Raw genomic sequence first — 20,187 nt, forward strand, 5'->3', positions numbered from 1 at the left:
ACAGCACGTAAGAGTAGACTGCTGTATTGGGCCGTCTGGAGTGATCAAGGGCAGTCTTTTGGGTCACTTTCCCCTTTGCCCTGTGGAGTGGAGATGGCTGATTTTGCTGCCATTTTCCATCCCTGAAGACCACCATCTCCTGCCAACTCACCTCCCCTAACTTCCAGAAATTCACCACACTTATCCTGGGATCTTTCTCACCTCCTGCAATTCATTCATGCCGTCTTTCTCAAGTCCTGCAGCATAGACTTATATTGTCATATATAAAAGCTCTTCATTCACATTTCTTTCATGGAATCATAAACTGGAAGCCAGTCTGGAGGCCATCTAGTGCTGGCTTCCCCCTCAGAGCCCTTCTCCATAGCCTGGCAGGGCTGAACAGTCTCTGGGAACTCACTCCCAGAAAGCAACCTATTTAAAAGTTTTCTTTCCTTTGAGCCCAAATTGGTCCACCTCTGGAGCCACTCAAGAGAAAAATTTCCTCTTTCCTCAAATAATAATAATAGTCTTTAAATCATAGACCACTCACCCAAGAATTGCTTTCTGAGGGCTTATATGTTATGTGCTTGCCATCTAAACCTCACAACAACCCTATAAAGAAACCACGTAGGAAGGTGTTCAAAAAGGTTGTGATGTGCTGTGATTACCCAGCTAATACTAGTGGCCCCTTCTACTACTGGGGATGGAGCTGGGACTTGATTTCAGGCCCTACTCCAATGCCTTTGCTCTTTGTACACAAAGCCACATCCAAAGAAGCAGACTCTGTGTCACAGAACCCTTCAGTTGCATTCTCACCGACTGAGAAATTGAGGACTCCTACAGGGATTCACAAATTAGTGAGGGGTGAAGGGGCTGAGAGCCTGGCCAAAAAGGCAGGCACAGAAACTACACCACACGGCCCCCAAACTGGCACACCTGCAGGCCTGAGGGCGAGGAGTGTGGTGGGGACCATGAGAAGACCCTCGTGACTTCAATGGTACACAGAAGTGGCTGGAACACCTCTGGACTTCTAAGAGGGAGGGAGGCTGAGGAGGCTGGCTGACTAGTGGCCCTTTGGCCAGCTTCCTCAGTCTATCAGCACCTGCTGTGTAGTGAACAGAGCCTTCTTGATTTCATTCTCCTTTCCTCCAAAAGAGGCTCTTTCCCCCAGCTACCTACATACCACAACAGCCTCAGGGGGCTACAAATCTTAGGTTGACCCCTGTGACTACAATTTCCCATGAAGCCAGCAAGTTCCTTCTGTTGATTCTGGTTTCTCTGTTGTCTTTGAGGAAGGCAAGGTTCCTATTTTAGTGTCTTCTAACAATTACATATAGAAGTGGAGTCCTCAAGAAACAATATTTATAAGAGCTACTACTCTGTTAAACAACTGCTCTCCTGAGATTCCTTGATTTAAAAACAAAGTGCTGTTTCTTCCCATTCGGCCCCATTCTCAATTCCCTACTTCCCAGGCCGCCCCTACATAGTTCAAAGGAAAATAAAGAACATGAAGCCACCCAAGCAAAATGGGACAAAGATAGTTTCTCGGTTTCTCTTCAGGTCCAGGCGAGGATCAGAGAAGCAAGGTGAGCCTGTCAGAGACCACAGGCGTAAGCAGTTGACAAACCATGCTGGAGGCCAGGTTACAGAATCAGTTCACTCCTCCAAGCAGTGGGACTGAGGCAGCACAAACCAAGCCCCCTTCTGCTGCAGCTGAGCCCAGGCTATAGGGAATAGTATACCCCAGTGATGTAATACATTGCCCTTCATTCCACCAGCTCAGGCCACCCAAAGTAAGGCAGGTGATCTCTGAGCCCAGTGGCTTTAATGACACCTCCTTCCAGAGCAAGACTGGTGCTGCCATGGACCTGGCCATGTGACTGATATAAGTGTTACAGGAAAAGCCCAAACCTCAGAGCCCACGCCCCTTAACACTGGGCAAGTGCTGCAGCCCTGCCAATGAGCAGCAGAGATGAAGCCAGGGAGATGCAGGGGGACATTTAATTTACACAGCAGCCACTTGGGGCCCAGTCAGAGCTGGGGCAGTTGGGGGGATCTATAACCAGAGGGCACCCCCACCCCTTCCCTTGAAGACCAGTCCTCACAGACACTTAGATGGGGCTCCCTGGGTTATGCAGAGGATGCTCCAGTTAAAAGGAGATTTGGAAATAAGGCTGTCCCCAAAGTTGGGGGAAGTCCGTGGCCTGGAGATGGTTGCCTATATCGCGGCCCAGGGGTCTGAGAGACCAGTCCATGTCCTGGGCACAGTCCTCGGCCTGGTGACCCTAAAGGAAGCCCTCACGGCGGAACTGTTCCTGGAGAAGGGCGCGGTACTGGTCAAACCCCCCCTCGACCCGGGTGACGCCGCCGCCTTCGCACACCCACAACTCCCGGCACACCAACCGGATGAAGCGCTCATCGTGGGATACCAATATCACACCGCCCTGAAAGAGAGGAGACCAGGAGGCACTCAGGGGGGCCCTAAGGGGTGATGACACTTGGGGAAGGGCAGGCAGCATGAAGGCACACTCACCCTGAAACTGTTAAGAGCACGGCCCAGAGCCTCAATCGTCTCCATATCCAGGTGGTTTGTGGGTTCATCCAGAATGTAGAAGTTGGGGCTAGAAGGCAGTACCCAGGAAGGTGGGTAGTTATTGGGGTTGGGAGAAAAATGAACCCTCTGATACGAAGGCAAGAGAAACATTTTCTACTTGGCTAGAGGGGTAGAGGGGCAGAGGGGTAGGGGATAGAGGGGTAGAGGGGAAGGCAAGAGCTCACCAGGGCATGGTCATCTGAGCAAAGGCTACCCGACTCTTCTGGCCCCCAGACAAGCTGGCAACAGGGCGCACGGCCAGTTCTCCAGAGATGCCATACCGGCCCAGCTGGTGACGATACTCCTCCTCAGGCCGCCCTGGAATAGGCCTCACCCCATCAAGTGGATTCTTGACCCAACTTTCTCTCTTCACCCTTCCCTCAGCCCTACCTCCAAATGCCCATGTCCTTATACTTAGACTCGGGGCTCACTGCTCATTACCCCACCCCAAGATAGGCCTAGCCGTAGGGGTCACCTCCTTTCCGGACTCAAATCCCTAAGGTACCGGGAAACTTGCGTGCCAGCAGTTCCACGGCACTGACATTCAGGTCCAGCTGCTCCACGTGGTGCTGGCTGAAGTAGCCAATCTTCAGATTCCTACAGGCAGAAACAAAGGTGGAAAGAGGGGATGGAAGGCAATGACCATAAACGAGTGTAGCTACAGTATATGAGCAGTTTGGAACTGGGGGCTTTACCTGTGAGCATGTCTGATGCCCCGGACAGGGGCCAGGTCCCCCATAAGCAGCTTCAGCATGGTAGACTTACCAGCACCATTCTCCCCAACCTGTAAAAAGAACCCTGAGAATGTTCAAGAGTGGACACGTGTGAGACACTGAAGGGAAGGAGATGAGAACTGGTTCTGACCAATGACTCCTTCAACAACGAAAAAAATATTAAGGAACTCTACAGAAAGATGAAAGAACTAGTAAAGATATAAAGGGAACTGACACCTGAATACCTACTAAGTGCAGGGGATTTAATCCTGCCAATAACTGAGACGTAGGTGTTATTTCCACTTCGTAACCAAGCTAGCAACAGGCAGAGTCAAGACCTGAAATCTGATCTCTCTTCCATGTTCCATGGTTTGAGAAAACTCAGAGCTAAGACTAGTAAGATAAAATCTTGTTCTAAGTATTCATAAAATACCACAACCAGGCTTCCTATCTCTGCAAGGAAGTATAGCAAAGCCCTTGGCCCAGGCCAATCCCTGCTCCTGTATACCACTTCCCTTTGCAGCCAGATGATCTGGGCCAATCCACACCACGTGAAGGGGTGGCAGAGTCCCAGCTCACAGAACAGAGAAACAGCAACCATACCACACAAATGCGGGACTCGAGATCAGCAGAGACGGATAGACGGCTGAAGACGACATGCTTAGGATCATAGTAGAAATCCACCTCATCTAGTTGCAGAACTGGTGGTGAGAACTTCTCAAACCCATCAGGGAACCTGCAGGAGGTGGTGGTGAGGAACACAGAGGTGGCCAGAAACAAGAGCTCCCCACCAGCCCCTTGGCCCAGCACTCACTTCATCACCACCTCCAACTCCTTGTCCACAGGTTTCAGCTCCGGTCTGAGGAAAGAGGGGGCAGGCAAACTAAATTTATGGCTTAAAAAAATGACTTTGTTCTTACTACACAAATAATAGATGTTCAGGGAAAACCTAGAAAAAACTCGTAATTCTACCATCTAGACCCCATTCTTATTTTAGAGTACCTTCTTCCAGTTCACAATATCCCTTTCAGGAGATTTTTGGCCTTCCAGTTAATACATTGTGATAAATATTTCATGCCACAAAAACCTAAGCCTTTGATTTTAGACTTCCTTCCACCACCGGCACTTCTAGAAAGGTTGCTATTAGATTAACCCCCCAATGTTCAACGTTGTTAGTCATTAAAGAAATCCAAGTCAAAACCACAGTGAGCTGTCACTCACACCCACTACGATGGCCAAAATTAAAAAGACAGATAATAAGTGTTGGCAAGGATGTGGAGAAATTGGAACCCTCATACATTGCTGGTAGAAATATAAAATGGTACAGCTGCTTTAGAAAACAGCTTGGCAGTTCCTCAAAAAGTTAAACATAGAATTATCTTGTAACCCAGCAATTCTACTCCGAGGCATATACCCAAGAGAATAGAAAACATGTCCATACGAAAACTTGTACACAAATGTTTAGAGCACTGTTATTCATAAGAGCCAAAAAACAGAAACACTTCCAATACCCCTCAACTGATGAATCAATGAACAAAATGCTGTATATCCTTATAATGAAATATTACCTAGCCATTAAAAGGCAGGCAATACTGATACATGCTACAACACGAATGAACCTCAAAAACATTACGTTAAGTGAAATAAGCCAGACACAAAATGTCGCCTGTTACAGGATTTCATTTATATAAAATATCCAGAATAAGCAAATACATTAGAGACAGAAAAGAAATTAGTGGTTGCCTAGGACTGTGGGGACAACACTAATTTACAACAGCAGTGTAAATTTCTCTGCTTTCCTGTTGGAGAGGAGATTAAAGTTGGTTTCTAGAAAAGGGGAGACCTAGAATGGGAAGACAAGGGGTACCCTGCAAAATGAGGGAAAAAATTAAGGGAATAAGAGTCAGGGCCTAATCGAGGGCACTGTACTCACAGCTTCTCCAGCATCTTGAGTTTACTCTGCACTTGAGAAGCTCTGTTGGCGTTGTAGCGAAATCGGTCAATGAAAACCTGTGGGTGGATGAGTGCAGACACTGGTCAGGCTCCCTCATCCCTGAAAACTCTAATACCCATGGGCCCCTAGCCCTGTCTGCCCCCATACCTGGATATGCTGGCGATACTGCTGTTGTGCCTCATATTCACGCTGCTGGTTGAGCAGCCGCTCTTGCTTGCTCTTGATGAAGGTCTCAAAGTCTCCCCGGTAGCCATCTAGCCGCTGGCTATGCAGGTGGATGATGTCTGTGGCTATGGCATTCAGGAAGTTGCGGTCATGGGAGACAACCAGGATTGTAGAGGGCCATGTCTGAGGGGTCACAGGATGGCAGGCCCAGTTTGGGAGGGAAATCAACTTCCAGCACCCCCCACCTCCCCACCAGTGTCTTAGAGGCAGACCTTCCTTAAACCTACTCCAGCACCTATAGCCACTCACTTGCAGGTAATTCTCCAGCCACAGGATGGCCCTTACATCCAGCATGTTTGTGGGTTCTGGAAAAGTTGGGGAGGACACATTTGGGATTGAAGGGCTAGAGAACTTGGATGCTGCCATCCTTCCTCACCCCAAAGTCAGGGTGCCCATTTTAAACTCACCATCCAACAGCAGAAGATCTGGCCTATAGAAAAGAATGCAAGCCTTGAGGTTTTAGGTCAGCAGTTCATGACCTCCCATGAACCAAGGCCAATCCTCCACAGTATCCATGGGCCCCTTCAGGCCCAGGAGACTCACCTAGCAAACAGGGCCCGGGCCAGGGCCAGTCTCATCCTCCAACCACCTGAGAACTCCCTAAAGAAACACAGATCACATCAGCTGTAGGTGTTCACCAGGACAGGTAGAGACAGAGCCAACAGTGTTCGTAACCAAGAATGGCAAGGGCCACTCACCGGGTGGGCTGCTGCTGCATTTTAGGGGTAAAGCCAAGCCCAGCAAGAATGACTGATGCCCTAGAAGTGAGGACATTAAAGAACCCCGTTGGAACAGGTAACGAAATGGAAAGGTAAAATCTGAAGGAGGGAAGGGGAACTTTAAATACCTGGCAGGTGCCTTGTCGGCCTCAATCTCCTCCAGTTTGGCATATATTTCTGCCAACTGTGCAGCTTCTGAGCCCTCAGCCCTGGAGTGGGAATGGGAGGAAGAGCACTCAGCCTGAATGCAGGTAGTCTTGGGGGAATGTCCTGCTGAAAAGCAGGTCACCGACTGCCTTGTTGCCAGGACAGGAACAGAGGACAGGAAGAACCTGCTCAAGACAGTGAGGGCAGTGGGCACTGTGGAAGGAACGGGGCTTTACAGCCCCACAGAGCCAAGTTCTAAGCTCTGCTGCTTACTAGGATGGGCATGCAAGTTATGGATTGTGGTAGTATGACAGGCACTCTGTGAAGAACTGTGGCTGCTGGTTATTACCTATTCTGGAGCCTTTACCTGCCAGTGGCAATCTGGGCGCTGAGCTCCCGCTCCCTCCGCAGAAGGTCCTCTCTCACGGTGTCACTCTCTAGCACACTCTGAAGGGCAGGGGTGTCATCTCCAGCAACCTCCTGCTCCACATGCAGCAGGGAAATGTGGGCTGGAACCCGCAGGCTCCGAGTGGCCAACATCTTCAGGAGTGTTGTCTTCCCCAGCCCATTTCGGCCCACCAGTCCATAGCGGCGGCCCCATGCCAGGTTCACATCTGCTCCAGCCAACAGTACCCTGCAGGGGTAGCAGGAAGAAAACAAAGGGTGCTGCTCTAGAAACAGGTATGCAGCAAGTTTAACAACACAAACCTAGTGTTATTTTAAGCCCCATTCCATCTGTCCAAATTCTCCTTTAATTGGAAAAAGAAAAAAGGTCACCCCCCCCCACTGCCACTCCCTCACCTATCGCCAAAAGACACATCAAAGTTCTCAATTCGAACATCATAGGATTTGTTCTTGCCAGATGATTCCAACCGACTTTCCTTTCTGCTGCCTGCCTGGCTGGCTGATGCCTCCTCCAAGACTCTTTCAAAGGAAGAAATGGATGGCTTTTAGCACTCCCAGCCACCCTTCCATCCCAATAGAGACTGCTCTATTCTCTTCTCAGCCCTTCTTACTAAACTCACAGAGGGCTGCTGGTCTTGAGTGTGTCCTTCTCTGAGCGCTTCTCCTGCTTTGCCTTCAGTCGAGCCTCAGCCTTCTCTAGCTTCTTTGCATTCACTGTCTGAAGGTCCAAACACAACCATTTCAGGCTAGGTTGTAGCCTCAGAAACAACATCTTAAGTTACCCTGCTCTCAGGGAAAGACTTTATCAGAAATTCCCCAAAAAGATACTCCGGTATTTAAAGATAGTCAATGCTCACCCTCGCTCACCCTCAGCCCCCACCCTTTCTTCCCCCTCCTCACCGAGGACTGTTCCCTCTTTAGCAGTCCTGGAAGTTTGGTGCCACAGTCTGTAAGCGATAAGAAAAGCAGTCACCTTCTCCCTGAGGGAAGGGAAACTAACATTTTGAGTAATTAATATGAATGAGACACAGACATAGACATTTAAAGAAAAGCCTTACAATCCCAGAAACAGCTGTCATCTCCCCACTTTTCAACAAAACAAAACCAAAAAACACCTTCCAGATTGACAATAGAGAGACTGAGGCAGATAAGTAACTCCTAAAAGGTCATGCAACTGGTTAGAAAAGTCACAAAATTGGGAAGTAAACCCAAGTCTGTCTAGTTACAAGGCCCATATTCTTCCTACCCTACCTAAGAGTTTGGAGACCTGTCCAATCCTACTCCCTTCATCAATGGCCTCTTTTGCCCTCAGTAAAGACATTAACTAGCTTCTACAACCTTTTCCTGTGGAAAAGGGGTACCAGGAGTCCTGGGCTCTAGGGGACAGCGGGCTGGGTAGGGGGTGAAGGCTGAGACAAGGGCAGAGGGCAGCTAGTTCAATCTTCCCTCACTCTCACCGTAGTTTTCTGTTATCTTTGACAACTGGATGGGGGCGTCTAGTAGCACCTGGCTGTTTCCCTGGGTCTGTGGCTCAGCCCTTGACGGTAGAAACAGAAAGCGCAGAATTAGGAGCTGAATAAAAAACTCTACGACCATCAGACCTTCTTCCCTTACATCTCGTCTCCTCACCGTCCGCCCTCCTATCACGCCCCCACCCCCCATCCTGGCCCAAGATTCCCCCGCCCTGGCACTTACAGGCGCAGAGTGTTGTACATGCGCTGGCACACAGCCCTGATGCCCGCGTCATCCTTGCTGTCCCCGGACACCTCCTGCAACAGTTCCCCCACTGCTTCCACCAGGTCATCCACAGACTCGAAGTCCGCGCTGCCGCTGTGCAAGACGCCTTAGGCCGGGCGTGGCAGGTCGAGGAAGAGAGCGGGTACGGTAGACATACAAGCAGTTTTAGCCCCCGAACCACGGCCCCAGTCCGGGCTCCAGACCTAACCGGCTCTCGGGACAAGAGGTCACACAGAGGAGAGGCCTAGCAGCGGTCCCGGCACTGCCCGCCCTTAGTCTTTCCCCTAATGACTTCTATTTCCGATTCCCCAGCGCGTTGATTCGGTTCCGCTCACCCGTCACGTAGTCGAAGACCTGTCCGTCAATTTCAGGGAACTCGCTCCGCAGGATTTCAGCGCAAGTCGCCATGTTCCAGTAGGGCTCCCGTCCGCGCAGGCGCCGTTAGACCTCAGCCAAGACCCGCCTCCGGCCGGTCTCCCAAAAGCTCACCCCTCCTCCCAAAGCGCATGCCTAGTAGTGACGTAAGAAAAGCGCAGAGCACTGGGAATCCGATGGACTAGGTGATCTGGGAAGGAGGAACCGTGCGCAAGCGCCGCTCAGAGTCTACGCTAGAACTGCTCTCTCTGCGCTTGCGCAACGCCGTTTCCACTGAAAAATTAGCCACATGTGCGGCTCTCGCTGCTTTCTGGGAGGTGGAGCTACGGGAGGCGGCGGGGTAGGGTGCAGGGAAGCTCGCGGTTTATCTGGACTCGAGACACCGATGGTCCGGTGGGAGGGAACCTTCTGACAGACGAGGGATTGATAATGTACGCGGGCCTCGCCCGAGTCTCTGCGTTCCCCTGAGGCGCGTCTACCGCAGCGCGCCCAGCCGGGTCCATTTTGGAGCCCACCGAGACGTTTGCTGACTCACTCGTCCCCGAGCTTTCAGAAGTCCCTGCACAGTAATGTACAGCCCACAGGTTTTGTTCGTGTCCCCAGGTCCTACGGGCTTCTGGTATCAGCCCGGTGGCCAGCCCGCTCAGGACCAGCACTCCGTTCTCTCACCTGAAAGCTCAGCAGTACTACGCGAATTATTTTCACTCGGTCCTAACCTCACCACAGGGCACAAGCTCTCTCTCCACCAAAGAGCAAGAAAACCAGATTGACAAAAGGCTGTGCAAATTCAATGGTATTTATTCCCTACCTACACCCAAAGCGTACTGCTCTGCATCAGGAAGCTCAGTAAATGACTGTAAAAAGCTACTTCCTCTGATATCCTCAGAAGTTAAGACTATTTTCCTCAAATGATGCTGCTTTACATTTAATGTGAATATTCTTCCAACCTGGCTCTAAAATTTTCACCTAAGATCCATCATCCTTTGCCATTGCGAAGGATCAGTCCTGCTATTTGAAGTTTAAAAGTTAAGCTCCTAGAGCTAACAACCATTTTATAGGCAGTAGAGGGAAAGAGGAATTTTGGGGGGGTGGGGGGAGGACTACAAACTATGCTTTCTTCAACAACACTGCACGAGCTGACAGAGAACCTGTGGTTTATATGATTTAAAAAACATTCACTGACCACAACGGACCTTTAGATCCTGATGCAAGTTGCAAAAAAAAAAAAAAAAAAAAAACCACAGAACTCTTGGATTTTGAACACAGATCATGTTGATAAGAAACTGGTCATGAGTTGATAAGTTGAATGAGGGTTCATTACATATATCTTGTTACTTCTCTTTATATTTGAAATTTTCTCTAATAGATTTAAAATGGCTGAAACCAAACAAGGGAAAACTGGTGAGGGCAGGTCTGCTCTTTTATCTGCCCCAATACACCAGCAGGGTATGGAATACTCCTCTTAAGGACTAGCTTATCACAAGATTCTCTGCAGAGGGGAAGTTACAGCAAGGAGGAGAATCCCTTTTACCAGCGACTCACCACTGTTTGGGAAGCCTGGGTAATTGCGAAAAGGGCAGAACTGAGGTCAGTTTCTCAAGATGGTGGGAAAAAACAAATGTAAACCTTGCTTAATCTCTGCTAATTAGAAAATACCTGTCTAAAGCTGGAGGTCAACTAGGGAAAGAATCTCTACCCTCAGGGAACTAGGACCAGGTGGAGCTGCTTGCCCTTGAGGTTGTGTTCTGAGAAAGGAGGCCTGGGACTGACACCAGTCAGGATAAGGGCTTGGATCACCTCAAGGGGGCCCAGAACCTTTAGAGAGCTCAATATAAAATTCTACTCAACTCACAGTACGCGGTGTTAAGATTTGGGAAGAGCAATCCCATCAGTTCCCCTCCCCGTGTAGCTCCGGCACCACCAACACTTAGCATCTCCGCTCTACAGAGTTTATTGGGTTTATAACTGGACAAAGTCACACGTGTACAAAATGAAGCTCACACTATCCCAAAGCAGAGTAGGGACTGAGGGCTGGGAATCCATTACTGGCCTTTGGGGGAGCTCCGAGGTGAGGGGCAGCCAACCCTCCCACTCCAGAGAGATGTGGCCACAGGGGAGGGGAGGAGAGGGAGCCCACCTGGCTTTGGTCACAGAACACAGAGCCTGGCATTGGGCCAGGGGACACAGATGGATGGTGGAGTAGGAACCCCAGAAACCACCCTGCCCAGGGAGCCCAGGGACTGCTCCACCAGTCCCGCTCACGATGTGGTTGGTCCAGACCTAGACTCAGGGGCTGGTGCAAAGGGAAGGCAGCAAAGCAGGAGGGAGGAGACGCTGACGTGTGGTGGCCCGGGGGCACCCAGACCTGTGGAAGAAGGTGGGTGGGGAGGCAGGCTAGCTGCTACTAGGCAGCTAGCAGCGGGTCTCATAAATGCCACTGCGGCCAATGTAGCGCACCCATTTGATGACATCATGGTCGCTGTAGTTCAGCTTCGGTTCAAACACCTTCAAGTAACGCACCTTGAGGCCAGAGGGGGCGAATGGCACCTGGGCAAGGGATAGCTCCAGTTAGGAATTTGGTCTTCCTCTCACAGCTGCTCTCCTCTGGGAAGTTCTGTAGCTCTGCCCTACTTCATCTCTCTCTACTACAGGTGTTTGAATGATCGGAGTCCTGAAAGAAGCTAGGGGAAGCTTAAGAAGGATCTTAAAAGGTTACTAAAGAAGAAAGCATATCCAAGCGTAACTAACAATCACTTGGGTTGGAAATCAGGTCCTGCCTGTGGTAACTCGAATCAATTCCTTTAATCAGCAGGAGGCAGCAACCAAAGACCCACCTTAGAACACACTTATTCTGCTCAATATTATGGGCTTAAAAAATAAGGTGGAGAAAATTATATGTCTAACATGTGCAAAGCAATGCCAGCCCAGTCTCCTGTGTGTAAACTTTGGGTCTTATCTGGTAGTCAAACAATCTAAATTTTTCCAAAAAACTGTTTTATGACAAACTTTACAAGTCACAGATTTTTTTTTTTTTTTGTCAGTGTGAGTAGTAATTTCTAGTAAGAGGCCTGAAGGGGGAGGAAACGGTCTTTGAATTATAAAAGTCACTTTCCCCTCTCTGGGTCTCATCTACAGGTCGCAAGGTGCAGAAGGTGACCTGGACGATCCTAAGATCTTTATTAGCATACCCTCTGCAGTGGCTCTAGGCGCCCCCCTTGCCATACCTCAAAGTTCATGGAAATGGGAGGTCGAGCCCATTTCTTCTTGTCATTGGTGGGCAGAAGCTCAATCTCGGCGCTGATCTGTGATTCCTTCATGCCTGCCATACGCTTGATCCTAGGAACAGAGGGGCAATGAGCAGCAAGTGCCCCTGATAGCTTGGAGGATTTTCAAGGTGGACGGTGCCCTTTCTGGAGGGGTGGGGGAACGGAACAGAGGAACTTGTGGGAAGTGCTAGGACAGGAAATGTGGTAAGGGCCCTGGCAATCACTTGCTATGGAATCTTGGGTCTGCTATTCCTTTAGCACTGTGGGCTGCAATTTCAGCCTAAATACGCAAGCATGCTATCCCTTGCTATTTCACAGAGATGTTACAAGGGCAAATAGGGAAATGTTGAGGCATTTTGATAACTAAATGCACGCATGCACCCAAGTGCAGGCATGTGCATACTCACACAGAGGTATATGGATGACAGCATAAGCAGAGGCTCCTGGAGAAGCAGACAGGCACCCCCCATCCTTGCAACACACACACACCACACTCACACTCAAGAGGATGAAGGTAAGACTTAAGGGAGTACACCAAAGCATCTTAAGCCCTGCAGTGACCTTGTGAAGGAGACTCACTTCCACACGATGGCGTTCTCGCTGGCCTTGTATTTGGCCTTCCCCTTCATGCAGATCACCTGTACCCCGCTTGTGTTCAGTGGGGTTGGGATCCTCACCTAGAAGTGATATACCTGTCAGAGAGCTCTGTCAAGCCCCGACATCAGCTGCCTTTATCTGGAGACAGTGTTTCCTCCTCCCCAAGTCCCTTGTTCTCACCTCAATCTTCTGAGCCAGTAATGAGGGCTTGAAATTGGACTTGATAACCACCTTGACCTCCAGCTTGGTGCGTCCCACTTCCCGCACTAGCGGGATCACCCGGAAAGGAAGGATGATGTCCTTGGTGGTGCGATACCTTTAGGGGTGGGGAGTAAGGTTGGCACAGCAGAGCCTGTCCTCCTCCCTCTCCCCACTCTCTGCCAGCAGCATTCCCTGCCTCCTCACACCCCAATGGTACCTCATGAGCTCAAACTCTCCATCTGGTGGGATGAAGCTAATGCTGCGTTCAGAGTCAAACTTGCTGAGTCGCACACACTGGTGGAAGGTACAGTCATCGATGGCAATTGATTGCTTCCCACTGTGAGCAGGGGCAGAAGGTCTCCTCGTTGGTACAGGAGAGTGGCGAGAGAGTTGGGCTGGGAATCTATCCCACCCCCAAAGGCTGCCACATCCTGAGTGAAGCTTGCACTACAGACTGTGGAAAGCTACCAAAATATAGCTTTTTGACTCAGGGGTCCCTGCTGCCAATTTAGGGATGAGTGGAAGCTTTGCAAATTCACCGTTTCTGGAGAACTCCGCTGCTTGGGACCCAGAGGTTTTAGGTACACTGGCCAGAAGCCATCAGTATGTTATAGAAAAATTTTAGTCCTGGGGAATCTAACAAAGGGGACTACTCTTTAAGTACGATGAGTACAATCCCCTCATCTCTCTTAAGCACAGATGTCAAGAGCTTGGAAAAATGGTATCTAGAAAGGAACCTGTGATTCACCAGACCCTGCTCAGCCCTTCGAGGCCCACCCTCTCCCACCAGCAACCCTGCCCCAGGCACCTTTTACTTGTTTCATCAGCTGTGCCTTTGCCCTGTTTCTCAATAACAATCTTGTCATTCATCCCAAACTTGCACTCAGGCATGCCACTCAGGTAGCTCTTCATCACCACCCGGCCTGACACATGGGCGCTCAGCACCTGCCCTGGTGATAGATAAATAGGAAAATCTGAGTCAGGATGAGGATCCTGCCCTGATCCTGCCCCTCCAGCTTCATCTCGAGAGGGCTCTCACCCTGTGGGGACATGAGAAGGTTCACACTCTCTAGCACATCCAAGAAGAGCTCATTCCGGCGATACTTGATGCCCTCCCGCCGCCAGCCAATCTGCCCGGTCACCTGGCTGGTGATCTGGGACTGCTCTTCTTTTGTCTACATGGGGGACAGAGACAACATAATGACTTCATTCCTCTCTACCTTCAATCATCCTGTTTCTATCCCCACTCTACCCTCATTCCCCCTGCCTTCTGGTCCCCACCCTGTAACTCATCTTCCCCATAAGCTCCATGCTGCAGGGCCTGAAGAAAACTGGAACAAAGCTGTAAAGATGGAAGCTAAGGGAACAGCTTACCTGATGCTGGAGGCCAAAGGGCCAATGTGATGCCCACAGGAAGCAGTAGGGGAGCACAGACGGGAAGAGGCAGGCAGAAAAGAAGGAGAAGGCAGCTATAAGGCCTGGATCCTAGAGGAGGGCCCACACTCTCTCCTCCTGAGGAACACCAGGCCTCCAGAGCAGCCCACACCCTCCCTTCCCTCAGTGCAGAAGGAAACTGCTTGAACTATATTCCCAGAAACAGAGATGCTGAGTTGGCTGCTCCTGGGGTGGAGGGCCACACACAGCAAAACAGGCCTGCAATCATGGCAGAGGGTTCAGGCTAGCACTTCCTGTCAGAGGTGGTGCTTGAGTCAGCCGGGACAGAGCTCAGGGGGCTTAAGGAGGATGGGCCCCACCCTGGCTGTGGCTGTACAACTGAGTACCTGGCTCTTGATACCCTGCTGAGTGATGAAGGTTTTCAGTGCTCCTGTCTCTGAATTCTGTGGATAGCCAAAGTCCAGGATCTCTGCAAAAGGAAGGGATCCATCAGCCCCTGGAAAAAGCTGAAGGTTTCTTTAGTCTAATCCCTCCCCTGGCCTGGACATAGCTGGCCAGGACAGCTCCAGAAGAGTGTGGGATCATCTACAGCACTGTCCTCTTGCTTTGTAGCATTTACTCCGGGATTTGTGCTTCATAAGAAAACATAATTAAATGTCAGTTTTTTTCACAGAGAAAATCAGCAGAAGACTCTTATGGCCAGTGAATGAGAGATCAGGAAGTGCTGAGTCCTTAGAAAACAGACAGACATTGGGAAGGTGGAAAGACTCTGTTCCCTTAAATCATATCCTACAGAGGAAGAGAGATAATGTAACCCTAGAAGCTGGTAGTAGCTCACCCTCCTCCAGGCTCTGAGGCAGCTATTGAGATAGAAAGCTGGAAGGACAGTCAGGGAACAAAGGCCCAAACCACAAAGGTGAAAGGGAAATGTGCTTAACTGCAGGAGGCCCAGCTACCAAGCCCCACAGTTAGGTTCTTATCCCCCTGAAAGATGTTTTGGTCCTCTGCCCCCTCTCCCACCTTTACTTGCTGGCCTTCAGGGCTCAAAAGACCAAATAGTCAGAAAAGTTCAGAAGGCACTGGAGGGAACCTCACACCTGCTCCTACCTCCAAGCCAGGCCCCATCAGGTTCAGCCCCACCCTAGGCCCACCGCCCTGCCAGCCTCACCATCCAGTAGCTCATATATGAGCACAAAATTGTTCTTGATGTTCTCCTCGCTGATCTTGCCAAAGTAGGCAGCCATTACGTCACACATCTTATAGAGGAATTCGAAGACCATGGCAGCATTGACATTCTGCTTGGTGACAGCTGCCAACCAGATGTTGGACCGCTTAACATGGAAGAAACTGGTGCGAGCGATGTTGGTGACAGGGCTGCGCACCTGCTGCCGGGCGTGGATAACATTGACCCGAAAGGCATCCACTGCGTTCCTCCTGAGGGAAAAGGGTACACAGGGGCTGCTCAGCGCCCAGGCAAACCTCACTCCACAGGGATCAACCACAGCTGCTAACAACTCCCCCCTCCCTATCCCCCCCCCTTCACTACTTAAGTCTGGCATGTACTCTGAAGCCAACTGCGTAAACCACTGGGGCAGTTCCCTGTGACTCCCAGCGGAGGCACAAGGGTAGGGTCAGAGCTGGGCTAGTGTCTGAAGGCCATCAGAGACAGGGAAGTCAAGTGGCAATGACAGGAGGATAGATGTAGAGTTAATAAAGTGAGATCCATCAGGCTTAAGGAGGTATGTTCCTAACTCCCAAGCTTGGCCCCAATTTCCCAGCTGCAACCTCTCTAGCTTCTCAGTAAGCTCCAGGCCCAAATGAAAGAGAGACTCTGCTTCTTTCCCAGTCTTCCCACTTGTGATTCCACCGGTTAGACAAAGTCAGCATGACTTCAGAGAAGGCTCTGATCTACCGAGGAGAAAGGACCGAGGAGGGGCCACGGAGCTGGGCCATTCATTCCTGTCCAGGATCCAATTCCAGGGCATGTTTGGGGAATGAAAACAGATGAAGAAAACAATGATGGGGGGCAGGGCCCCCCACCCACCTGTGCCTGGGCGGCAGCTTGATAGGCTGCTTACCTATTGCTACGGCAGCCAATGAGATGGGATGAGAGAAATGACGCCAGCAAGAAAAGGAGAGTGACAGCAACGAGAGAGAGGATTAGACACACAACACACTGGGGGTGGGCAGCACACACCATGAGGTGGAAGCAGACAAGCAACAGGCAAGGGGTGGAGAGCATAGCAAGGCATGCAAGACAGTATGTGCCCTAGCTTAAGCAGGTCCATCCACGGCAGGAGGGGGGTGCCTATGGGTACAGCCAGCCAGGTTCAGGCAAGCCAGGCACCGCCACAACTCTAGCTCATGCCCCACCACCAGTCAGTGGACAAACAGCCACAAAGGCCAGGCCAGCCCACTAGCCAGGGAGCTGGGAGGCAAGGAGCTAAGGCGCTGCAGCAGGCCCATCCTGTAACTCTCTATCCTAAGCTCTTAGAGGAAGAAAAACAGGGCAGCGGGAACCAGAGAAGCCTAATCTCATTAGAGTTGCTGAGGCTAGGACGAGTGCCCTCACTCAGGAAAGAACAGTGGCGTGCAGGGTGAGGCAGAATGAGAAGGCAGGCTGCGCTTCCTCGTTAAGGTCTGAGGGACCCAGAACAAGAAGCTATTCCACATCTACTCTGATAGGCCAGAAAGGGCCACATGGCCTCCCTGCCTTTCCCTCAGTGACCCAGAGAGTGCTCCAGGCTTGCTCACAACCTCTCTTCCAGGGGTAGCCCAGAGGAACTGAAAATGGCTGAGTCAGCAGCCTGCCTCCTCCTGAGAAAGGGAGTGGGAGAGGATTTGGCAGCCTGGAGAGGCTTTCAAGAGAATCCAGTGAAGGCTCTCAACAAGAGAATGGCTTTTGAGAGCAAGACTTAGATGGCCTAGTACCTCTAGCCTGGCCACGAACTCCATCCCCTGGAGAAATATCTCCCTCCTCCTCAAAGGAGAAATCAATCTGCCAGGGCAAAAGTACTCATCTCGAGCAACTAGGTCTGTCACTAAGGAAAGGAGAAGGCAGGAAGGGCAAAGGTTCCTAAGACTGCAGGGGCCACACTATTCCACAGGTCCTGCCTATCAGGCAGTAACTGGCTATCAGGCCAATACCACCAGACCTAATGGGAACCAGGTTGTATTAGCTGAGCTTCTAGGATGCAGCAAGGGAAGGGGGTGGCCCAAGTCAAGTCTCTGGTAGCAACAGACCTGGTCCTGCATGCTGGGGAGGAAGGATAAGGGGTGGGGGCACAGCTGGCTCAGCCAGGGGACTCACCCGATGTCATCTCGGTAGACCCGGGAGATTAGCACCTCCCCCTTGTGATTATAGATGAATAAGCCTCCTATCATGGCGGCAGCTCAGTCTCCAAGGCCCATCGCTCTGAGAACAGACCTAGGACAGGCGGAGGCAGGGTAAGGGAAGGCCTCAGAACCTCTGCCAACATCCCCAGTTGGGGCTGTGCAGGTCACTGGCTCGGCTTTTTTTCCTGACTCAACCCTCCAGAAGTGACCCTGCAGTCCTCCCAGGCATGCCCCTCCCCTTAGCCAGGCTCCAGTTCCTGTTTATCTCACACTGGAAAGGAGAAAGAAATGGAGAAGGACTTGGGCCCAGGATTCTAAGGCCATTTTGACCCTCCCTTTTCTGGGGCTGAGCCCAGAAAGCAGCCCCCTCCCCCTCTTCACAGTGCTGAACTCAGCAAGGATCCTTTTTGGCCCCTTCCTGTGCAGACTCTCACTCAGACTGTAGCCGGTGAGTCACCGTGAAGGCCTGCCTGCGGCTGCAGGAATGGCGGTAGGAATTACCTCCACTTGGTTCAGGCCTGGGGCCCTCAGGCACAGCTTTAGGAAGACCGGGTCTCTCAGGCTCCACTACCCTTCTGAGAAGGCAGTAGGGCCTGACCTGTGGCTCTCTAATTCACAGAAATCTAAACATTCCAGGAAAGGGTGTGCAGGGTGTGGGGAGGAGAGAAAGGGAGGCCTTAGGCCCTGACACGGACCCAGGAGTGTGGTTCCAACCAATCCCAGGCAGTCAGATAAGCAGGCAAAAGAGCAGAAAGGCCCCAGCCCTGGCAGACTACACTTTAATGACCCAAGCTGCTTATTAGTTATTTTTAACTATCTCCCTTTTAAAAAGGGAGGCTCCCTCTCAGCTCCCAAATGCAATAAAAATAAGGGGGTGGGAATATAGGCTCATAAAACAATGAGATCGATCTGGCTGAAATTCTATGATTCCAGACCCCATGACATAACTGATTTCTGGCCTGAGTACCTATAAGCAAGGGGCAGAATATATGAATTATCCAAATTATTTGGGTCAAACTAATTTAGACTGTTTGCAAGGAGAAAAAGGGTTAATTTAGTTCTAGATTTCCTGAATTAGCTCTGGTATTAATTTTCACAGGGTGGAGGGAGTTTAGCAGAGTTTTCTAGACTGGAAAATAAAGCGGATTACTGCGGCCACCAGGGTCTCCCAAACTCAGTGAGAGGTCTCTCAAGGTGGTGGTGGACACATTCCATCCCTCACTCCAAAGAGGCTGGGAGAAGAAATGCAAAATGGAGTTTAGAGCCCTGGGCAAAGACGCAAGTTCACACAGTGGTAGGGACCTCAGAGCACCAGGGCAGCCGAGGTGGGGACCAGGACAGGAATGGAATAATGAGTTAAGGGGAAAGACTGGCAGAAACAGCCAGGCAGTCTACTCAGGTGAGCCTGGAGCAGCAAAAGGGATGGTGGGGGCATCTGGGGGAAGAAGTTTCCAGTGTGGCAAAGGTCAAGGCTCTGAAGAAGAAAAACAGCAGTGAGAGACTGACAGTAGTGAATAAAGGAAAGCTGGGGCGACAGAACCTGCTTTGGAGTTCAAGTGCAGAGGCATGACGGGCTGATGGGTTTTTCGCCCTGGGGAGGAAGACATCGCGGAAAAAAATATGGCTCCACGGGGGTGCGGGGGCTGTCACAGGTCTGAGAAAAAAGAGCCGCGGGGTGTCACTCAACTGGGGGGAGGGGGTGCCGCAGGGTGGGAGACTTGTCACAGTCCAAGAAGAAGCCCACAAGGGGGTGTCACAGTCCTAGGAGATGGGGGAATTGTCCTTGCGTTGAGAGGAGACGCCAAGGGGCAGGGAGGTTGTCACGATCCCGGGGAGGGGGTCGCCGCGCGGAGGCCCCGCTCTGGAAGGATTCCAGTAAGTATCCCTCTCACGGGAGGCTCCGGACGGGTCAGGTGGAGGGCGCCGCTCCCAGCCTGTCCTGCAACCGCGCCCCAGGCGCCCCCGCCCAGCCGTCAGCTCCCTCCCGATCTGAAGGCTGAGGCCACTCCCGGGTGTGGGCAGCTTTCCGCGTAGCGTAGTGCAGGGAAGGGCAAAGCTGGGCAGCGGGGTAGGCATCCTCCCTTACCCTTGGCCAGATCCCCAGCTCACCTGGTGTCCGCGGCCCCCTTCTCAGCCTGCCCGGCCACTCTCCAGATCCCAAGATGTCCGCCCGCCCCCTGCTCGCCTGCCCGCTGCCTCGGCTTTCACTGCAGTGCCCCGGCCCCGCCCCAACCACAGTTGCGCTTGCGCGTCGGAAGACCATGCCGACTACAAATCCCGTCAAACCTCTCCTCCTTTTTGCTTACAATTTTAAGCTTCCTAGGTTTAACAAAACTACAACTACCGACTGCCTTCGGCGGGGTAGGAGTGCCTTGGGGAGGGATAGGAGAGGCCTTATTCAGCCTTACACGAAATACACATCCCATCATACGCTGCTCCACTCCCTTCATTTTCCCCACTGAGCATTCTGGGAATTGTAGTCTGGAATCCCTCCTGTTCCTATTTCAGTGTTTATGGAGAGCCTCTGAGGATTAATGCCATTTGT

The 20,187-nt window shown here is 51.2% G+C and overlaps 2 protein-coding genes across 4 annotated transcripts; both read right to left on the bottom strand.

Annotated features, from left to right (window-relative positions):
- Positions 1–1,506: 1,506 nt before the first annotated feature.
- Positions 1,507–8,990, bottom strand: ABCF3 (ATP binding cassette subfamily F member 3). The gene is made up of 21 exons (XM_045502792.1): positions 8,808–8,990; positions 8,431–8,578; positions 8,193–8,272; positions 7,636–7,682; positions 7,356–7,453; positions 7,132–7,254; positions 6,698–6,964; positions 6,312–6,392; positions 6,163–6,222; positions 6,008–6,064; positions 5,872–5,894; positions 5,714–5,769; positions 5,387–5,587; positions 5,219–5,295; positions 4,100–4,144; positions 3,889–4,021; positions 3,268–3,356; positions 3,078–3,169; positions 2,758–2,890; positions 2,513–2,600; positions 1,507–2,423 (listed from the first exon to the last, which is right to left on the bottom strand). The coding sequence occupies exons 1-21, from the start codon at positions 8,878–8,880 to the stop codon at positions 2,265–2,267; spliced, it is 2,130 nt and encodes a 709-aa protein (XP_045358748.1). The 5' UTR covers positions 8,881–8,990; the 3' UTR covers positions 1,507–2,264.
- Positions 8,991–10,785: 1,795 nt separating this feature from the next.
- AP2M1 (adaptor related protein complex 2 subunit mu 1) lies at positions 10,786–19,872 on the bottom strand. 3 transcript variants are annotated; one of them, XM_045502793.1, is made up of 13 exons: positions 19,752–19,872; positions 17,617–17,733; positions 16,385–16,390; positions 15,475–15,740; positions 14,693–14,775; positions 14,286–14,291; positions 13,951–14,086; positions 13,720–13,861; positions 13,129–13,248; positions 12,891–13,026; positions 12,693–12,790; positions 12,072–12,183; positions 10,786–11,394 (listed from the first exon to the last, which is right to left on the bottom strand). In XM_045502793.1, the coding sequence occupies exons 2-13, from the start codon at positions 17,688–17,690 to the stop codon at positions 11,260–11,262; spliced, it is 1,314 nt and encodes a 437-aa protein (XP_045358749.1). In that variant the 5' UTR covers positions 17,691–17,733; positions 19,752–19,872; the 3' UTR covers positions 10,786–11,259. The 3 variants fall into 3 exon arrangements, with proteins under 3 accessions (XP_045358749.1, XP_045358750.1, XP_045358751.1); XM_045502794.1 differs by lacking the exon at positions 16,385–16,390; XM_045502795.1 differs by lacking the exons at positions 14,286–14,291; positions 16,385–16,390.
- Between the last annotated feature and the right edge of the window lie 315 nt (positions 19,873–20,187).

This window comes from Leopardus geoffroyi, chromosome C2, assembly GCF_018350155.1.
Source record: "Leopardus geoffroyi isolate Oge1 chromosome C2, O.geoffroyi_Oge1_pat1.0, whole genome shotgun sequence".
Classification (NCBI taxonomy): Eukaryota; Metazoa; Chordata; class Mammalia; order Carnivora; family Felidae; genus Leopardus; species Leopardus geoffroyi.